The sequence below is a fragment of the Macrosteles quadrilineatus genome, unplaced genomic scaffold (genome assembly GCF_028750875.1).
Source record: "Macrosteles quadrilineatus isolate MER2022 unplaced genomic scaffold, UCM_ALF_1.0 Scaffold_2__2_contigs__length_208266976, whole genome shotgun sequence".
Taxonomy (NCBI): Eukaryota; Metazoa; Arthropoda; class Insecta; order Hemiptera; family Cicadellidae; genus Macrosteles; species Macrosteles quadrilineatus.
The window spans coordinates 64,124,428-64,132,623 of record NW_026542595.1 but is presented as its reverse complement, the minus strand read 5'-3'; the positions used below and the strand labels follow the sequence as shown (position 1 = coordinate 64,132,623).

At 39.0% G+C, this 8,196-nt stretch overlaps 2 protein-coding genes across 2 annotated transcripts; both read left to right on the top strand.

Moving 5' to 3' along the window:
• Window positions 1-607: 607 nt before the first annotated feature.
• LOC128984338 (uncharacterized) lies at window positions 608-4,598 on the top strand. Its single transcript, XM_054403645.1, has 2 exons — window positions 608-952; window positions 1,884-4,598. The coding sequence occupies exons 1-2, from the start codon at window positions 608-610 to the stop codon at window positions 4,596-4,598; spliced, it is 3,060 nt and encodes a 1,019-aa protein (XP_054259620.1).
• A 326-nt stretch (window positions 4,599-4,924) lies between these two features.
• On the top strand, window positions 4,925-5,896 carry LOC128984337 (uncharacterized). Its single transcript, XM_054403644.1, has one exon. It carries the CDS (start codon window positions 4,925-4,927, stop codon window positions 5,894-5,896), a length of 972 nt encoding a protein of 323 aa, XP_054259619.1.
• Window positions 5,897-8,196: the final 2,300 nt, after the last annotated feature.

The window sequence follows — 8,196 nt, the reverse complement described above, 5'->3', positions numbered from 1 at the left end:
TCCGCGTCTTGCATAGGCGCTGCTTTGCAGCTGTTTCGGCAAACTCCAATATTTTCTGCAACGATCAGCTGATCGTTAACTGTCATTATCTTGTTTGTTTACATTTTCATTTTGCCGACCAAACTTCAACTTCAAAGTGGCAGTGGTTAGTTTGGCATTATTTTTACTTTATGTAGTGGACTTATAAAGTGAAATGTATTTTAGTTAATGGGTTGAGAATATTTTCTACTTTTTCAACTTAAGTGTTACAAAATAAAATTGAATAATCTATACAAGAAGAAAATGGACTTTCTGCTGATTGATTTGAATAATGAAATACTGTCATGTTTTGGACTGTGGCTGTAAGTAGGCCTATTTACTGAAATATAACTAATTATTCCAAGTTTAAATAGTTAGGCCTACAGTACTACACTTGGACAACTTTATTATATTTTTATCATCATAGCCTATGCTTTATTATTTTATAAAGACAAACCAAGCTGGTTATTTACTGGTTCATGAACCTAACCTTCAGTGCTCACTAAGATATAGCAATTTATTAATATTTACTCTCAATTTTTGGAAATAGGCCTAAATTAAGGTAAAAACAGAAGATAGCTAGGCAACCATGGCTACCTCCCTTGCTGTTGTAAATGCAAGAAAGGATAATGCCTTCACTCAAATTCAGATGATATATGATTTGTCCAAGAAAGTGTCTGATAAGGATATTCAGCAAAGGTTTTTGATTCGGGCTAAGTCTGTAAATAAACTCCGAGATGATTTCTCTGAGGCTTTAGATGCCTGCCATGAACTTGAATTAGCAAAAGATCCTAACTTTCAACCCAACTATGCTCCTCTAAATAGTGTTGATGAATTAATTGACTACATTAATGCCAATGTTGCCAACCTTGAAAGTAAACTTCAATCCTCAAAAAATAAAAGTGATAAGACTCCGACTCCACAACCTTCGGTTGTACGCTTACCCAAGCTTGAACTTAAACATTTCAGTGGTGAACCTCTGGAGTGGGTGTCCTTTATAAATTTGTTTGATTCTAGCATTCATAAAAACTCATCTTTGTCTGATGTGCTGAAATTTCAGTATTTATTAGGCATTGTTTCTGGGAAACCCTTGAATTTAATTAAATCCCTGCCTATTTCTGATGCAAACTACACAGTAGCCTATGATTTGTTGAAAGAGCGGTATCATTCGCCTAGACGATTAGTTACTCTGCACTTAAATCAGATTCTTGACTTACCCTCAGTAAATCACACCTCAAAACAAATGAGAAAATTTGTAAATGTATATAATGAAAACATTCAAGCACTCAAAGGCTTAAATAGTGAAATTGCTACAAAAAATAATCACCTTTTGTCTGCCATGCTTTTGAGAAAACTGGATAGTGATTTAAGGAAACGATTTGAGATTTTTCGTGCAATTAATAACCCCACTGACAGTGATGGTGATAACCCTGCCTTACCTAATGTTAATTCAGTTTCTCACTAAAGAATGTAATCAAATTGAAGAAGCAAACCTCCACAGCAGTCATAATGTGAAAACAACATCTGATAATTCATATATTAACTCAAGATTCAACAAATCATCGGTAGGTAATAAGGTGTCTATGCTGACTTATCATTCTGGTGATCAAAGCAAATCCTACCCTAAGTACACTAAATGTTTTGTATGCAACAAAATTGATCATAAGGTGTATACATGCTCGGTCTTTAAAGATAAGGATCCTAAGGCCCGTTACCAGATCGTAAAGGAGAATAAGCGGTGCACATCGTGTTTAGGGAATCATCTACTGAGTGACTGTAAATCTAAGTCGAGCTGTTACACATGCCATCAGAATCATCATACTTTATTACATTTTTATGGTAAACCTCGTCAATCATCTAACCAGGCTACGCCTCAGACTTCAACTCGTGATTCTTCCTCAGCTCATCAAGAAAATTCATCATCTCAACTCTCATCAGCCCTGACTAGTCAAGAAAGATGTTCCACAACACATCATCCCTCAACAGTGTTGTTGGGAACTTTACTTGTGAAGCTGGTATCGCCCACCGGAGTTAGCCATGTATTTCGAGCTCTCGCTGACTCTGGTAGTCAATCATGTTTTCTCACAGAACATGCTGCTCAACTTTTATGTGTCTCACGCACAAAAAGTGCGCCTAGTGTAGTAGGCCTCTCTCAAATACCTACTCGATGTAAAGGTGCCACTTCTCTCAAGGTAGAGACATTGAATGGAAAAACTATCTCTACTGAATCAAACTTTTTAATTCTTGATAAAATATGTGTTGATTTACCCCGCATGCCTATATCCTCTGGTGTCATTGAGATGGTAAATTCTTACGTTTTGGCTGATCCCATGTTCCATTTACCTGGTGGGATAGATGTTCTTTTAGGTGGATCACTTTTCCCTCTCATGCTCACTCAAGCAGTTCACAACCTCGGGCCTAACCTACCAAGTTTAATAGGCTCACACTTTGGATTTTTGGTAATGGGTGACGCACCCTGTGCAATCAAGCTGGATGATGACACTAGTTCTCACATGTCAACCATGCTTTTGGCAGTCAATGACATTGAACTGCACAATTCTATCCAGCGGTTTTGGCACCAGGAGGAGCCACCAGTCGCATCAAAGCAATCAGATGATGATAAAATGTGTGAAGAACACTTCCTCTCCACTCACTCTCGGGACCAATCTGGCAGATATTGCGTCCGACTACCGTTCAAGACTGAACACCCTGCTCTAGGAAATTCTGTCTTTGCTGCCGAGAAAAGACTACACTCACTTCAGAAAAAGTTTAAGGCTCAACCTCAATTCAAATCTCTATATTTCGACTTCATGTCTGATTATTCGTCTTCGGGACATATGGAACTTGCTCATAATGTTGACTTATCCGCCCCGCATTACTATTTACCTCATCATGGGGTGTTGAAGGAATCATCCAGTACCACTAAACTACGTACTGTGTTCGATGCTAGTGCAAAAACCTCCAATGGTACATCTTTCAATGATATTTTGCTTACAGGAAGAAAAATGCAAACCAACATTTGTGACTTGTTGCTCATGTTTAGAACTCATAGTGTAGTTTTTTCATGTGATATAAGGCAGATGTACAGACAGATTAAAGTCCATTCTGAGGACCAGAAGTTTCACTATATCCTATGGCATACTCGTCCAGATCAACCACCCTCTACCTTCAGACTTACCACAGTAACCTATGGAGTCAATTGCTCACCGTACCTCGCAATCAGGACTTTGCACCAACTTGCCAATGATGAAGGCGACTCGTTCCCTGAAGCGGCAGAGATTCTTCGAACACAAACCTTCGTTGACGATGTGATTTCTGGTGGAGATTCCGAAGAAGAAGCTTTAAGACTCCAGAGACAACTCATCGCCCTATTAGCACGTGGAGGCTTTGAGCTAAGGAAATGGACTTCCAACTCCAGTCGACTTCTTCTAGACCTTCCAGATGGTCATCGAGAGACTCCGGTGTTCCTTCAAGATAGTTCACAGCCTTATCACACCATTTTAGGCATTCACTGGTCTCCAGTTACTGACTGTTTTACATACAATTTTAATTTTTCCGCAAGCGCAACTACAAAGCGTCAGGTGCTCAGTGTGATTGCACAAATATATGACCCCTGTGGTTTCCTCTCCCCAATTGTTATGTGGGCAAAACGTTTTATGCAGCTCTTGTGGACCAAAGGATTGGATTGGGATCAAACACTTCCGGCTGCCCTACTCGAAATGTGGCAAAGTTTCACTTCATCTACAGACAGCCTGAGAAAGATTTCAATTCCTCGAGCTCTTCAAGTGTCACGAGCATGCACTACTGCATTACATGGCTTCTCAGATGCCTCCGAGAATGGTTATGCTGCAGTTGTTTACTTGCGCTGTGAACTCAGTGATGGGACTGTCACAATCAGACAGATTATGTCAAAGACTCGGGTTGCTCCCTTGAAAAAACTTACAATTCCACGCTTGGAACTATGCGCCGCCCATCTTCTTGCCCAGATAGTAGCCTATGTGGTTTCTATTTACAAGATAAAATTAAAGATTTCATCCATCATTCTCTGGTGTGACTCTACTATCACCCTAACTTGGCTGCAGACACCACCTCATCGATTGAAGACCTTTGTTGGGAACAGGGTTGCGCAGGTGCAAGAATTAGTACCTAATCATTGCTGGCGACACATATCCAGTGAATATAACCCCGCTGACTGCGCGTCACGAGGTATCCTCCCATCAGAATTGTCTAACCATGAACTTTGGTGGTCTGGTCCCCCATGGCTTCAATATTCGAGTGAATCTTGGCCATCCTCAAACTTTACTCCTCTAGATATTACAAAAACAGGAGAAAATAAACCTCAGTCACCTACCACTCTTATATCTACAATAAAACCCACTCAAGAATGGGAACTCCTCACTAGATTCTCTCACTTCAGCAAACTTGCACGAGTGATGGGTTACATTTTACGATTCATCTATAACCTCCGGCACTCAAAAAGGTGCTCAGGCCCTCTCACCTCATCTGAGTTAACTCAAAGTCGACTGACAATCTTCAAGAAGGTTCAAGAAACGGTTTTGGAGATGACATCGCAGCGTTGAAGAACAACTTATCTAAAACCAATTCATCACTTCGACGTCTCCATCCTTTCATTGATAAATCAGGTTTACTTCGTGTTGGTGGACGATTGAATGCATCTCAACTTTCAGAAGACGTTAAGCATCCTGTAATTCTACCTAAGAAACATCATGTGATTGACATTCTTATTGATTTCTATCACCAGAAATATTTGCATTCAGGGCCTCAATTAACTCAATCCCTTCTCGCTCAGAGCGTTTGGATTCTTTCTGCCCGCAGCGCAATACGCTCTCGAATTTTTAAGTGTGTCATCTGCTTTCGACACAAACCACATAATAAAATTCCACTGATGGGTGATCTCCCAAAATCCCGAGTGACACCTTCTCGTCCATTTCTCAACACGGGGCTGGACTACGGTGGTCCTTTCAACATCAAGGTTCATAACCTCCGTTCAATACGTTTGACAAAAGCGTACATTTGTATCTTCGTCTGCCTTGTAACAAAGGCTGTTCACATTGAAGTAGCTATCGACCTATCAACTGATGCCTTCATTGCTGCACTAACTCGTTTTGTGTCAAGACGTGGCCTCTGCAAGAACATATATTCGGACTGCGGGACAAACTTCGTTGGTGCTAATAACGCCTTTCAAGCTCTCTTCAAGTCAGCTGAACGAACATCTTTTCTTGAATTTTCCTCAAACCAAGACATTACCTTCCATTTCAACCCCCCAGCTGCTCCTCACCAAGGTGGTCTCTGGGAAGGAGCCGTTAAGAGTGCCAAGCATCACCTCCGCCGTGTCATCGGCGAACATGTCCTAACCCTCTCAGAGTTCATGACCCTGACTACTCAAGTGGAGGCGATACTTAATTCGAGACCTCTCACACCAATGTCAAACGACCCTTCAGATGTCACTGCGCTCACTCCAGGACATTTCTTGGTCAGAGCTCCACTTGTCTCTGTTCCTGATGAAAATCTGGAAGATGTTCCTGATGAAAATCTGGAAGATGTTCCTGATAATCGCCTGAAACACTGGCATTTGGTCAAGGCCCTAAATCAACGCATCTGGAAGAGATGGCAACTGGAGTACATTCACACCCTCCATCAGCGGGTTAAATGGACTGAACAAAATTCCAATCTTCGCATTGGTGACCTCGCCTTAGTACATCAGCCTACTCCTCCTCTTTCTTGGCCGTTAGCTCGGATTGTGGGTGTCTCCCCTGGAAAGGATGAGGTTTTACGGGTCGTCCACTTGAAAACTCAACAAGGACTCTTGACTCGACCAGCTCACAAGGTTTTTCCTTTGCCTGCTTATCAAGAGTAACTTCAAGAACTTTAATTTGTAAATAGTATTTTTTCTCAACCACTTTGGAAAGAAGATTTATTTTATTGGAATATTATCTTTGTGTTGATTTGTTGAATCCTGGAGGATTCAAGGCCCCCTGTATGTTTAGTATTTAGAAGGAAAAAGGAACTATTAACTTTATATTAATTCAAAAGAAGAATATTTATTTTATATTAAAAACAAATGGTAATGCCAAACACCAAAGCCACAGAACCCAAGTCCATTTTATCTTCAGACAACAATCTTATCGCTCTATTCATGTCATTGTCCTTATCGCTTGTCGTTCGCCTCAGACAGGTATCCTGGTCATTCTCTCTCTGTCTACGGCCCTATTAATATGGTCTAGTACCGGCCACCTCTTTTAATCTCATTTCCATTTACATTATTTCATCAAGTTGTTTCAGTTTTCATTTTTATTGCAATTAATATTGCCCAATCTTATTCTGAAGTTATTTTTGTTGTTTTAGTGACAAGTAGTATTTTTATTTGCGTTTTATTAACTCACGAATCATGCACCATCAAGTAATCAAAGTGTCCTGTGCGGTGTCGCGACTTCCGTGTAATTAAAGTGGCCACGAACAATAAAAGACTTAGCGTTACGTGCGAACATCAAGCCTTCAAGCAGAAAGAAGAGCGAAAATCGTCTCATCCAACATCCAACTACCAAGGGTTTGTCACAGCGCCGACACTAATCTGAAGTTCAAATACGCCATCTTTCCCACTTCCCCCTACGTCTGCACTGGAGTTTGTAAAGGTACATGTTTTCAAGTTTCTTATTATTTTCCGCAATGTAATTTGCGGTGGTCCTTCGTAATTTACCTATGAATAATCACTTTTAATATTCAATTTTTAAATAAATACACTCATACGTAACACATAGTCTATTATACATTTGTCATTTGGTTCTGCCCATTTGAAAGTCATGTTACCCACGTTTCTAGCACAATGCACATGAAGGCCATCGTCAGTGACATTTTCCACTACACAAATACAGTATTGATTATTCCTTCTTCCTTTGAATTTAGCCAACAGCCAACCATGCTCTTTGGGGTTACTAAACACTGTGTCCTACTGTGGATTTGTGCTTGTAGAGGTGTTCAAATCGTCTTCTTTCTCTTCGTTTCTGTGATTCCTCGTCTTTGAAGTTTTATCTGAAAATAACTGTTAAGGAAAATGCTTAAAAAAAGTTATGAAACTGGTTTGATGAAAAATGGAAATAATTTATGGTAGATAGAGCGTTAAAATTGGAATGGACATTGAAACATGATTTTTTTCTATATATATTACTGTCTGACATCTAGATAAAAGACATACTATAAAATATATGTTATGTAAGGCAATTGTTGAGGATACTGAATTTACCATTTCGGAATACATGTGTTTGTTTTCCAAGTTGTAAAGAAAAATAAAAAAATATTGACTTATATATTTAAATATTGTATTTAAATAATTATATTTAACTCCTTGCAGTGCTCTCAATAGTGAATTCTTTACAAATCTTGGTTGCCCCTGGGTTTGAAGAACTTGGAAAGTAATAATATCAGACAGAGCTTTTTGCAGTGGAAGCTTGATGTCAAAAAATATTTTGTGGGCCCTGTAAAATAAAAATACTTCCCAGAGATCCTTTTGGGACGTCCCTGATACTGTTTGAAGTTCTTCCAGACTAATATGAAACTTAATAAATAATCTTAAAGTTACACTGAATTTACTCTGCTCACTACCACACTAGTGTTTAGTGTTGCACTTAAAAGGTGAATCTTTTGTAGTGGTCTTTTATTTACTGTATTATAGCACACTTCTATTGAATAACTATTACTGCTAATAACGAATTATCAAGGTTATTGAGAACTAAATAGTGAGTAACAATTTGATTTATTGAACAAAAACGACAGAGATGACAACTGACTTAGATATGTTAGTTTGAATATTACGCTTGACTCTATCAACAATAAAAATATGTTTCAAGTCTCAAAAATCGAATGCACCAATCAAAGATCTCTTTACTCCAAAAATTGTTAATAAACCTCTTGAAAGAGAAATATAATGGCGCGGTTACACACTGACCCCAAATATGTCAACTGAGGTGTGATAATTTACTTTATTTTGAGATGAGTATTCACAAATCCTTTCGTTGGACTTAAAAATTGAAGATCGTATCTCGTAGTCCGACCCGGTTAAAAAGTATTTCTGTTTAAACGCAGTAAAACGTAGTGAAAGATTATTTATTTTATAACTAAAGAATACTATGGCAGTACATCTATTGTGAAACACACACTACC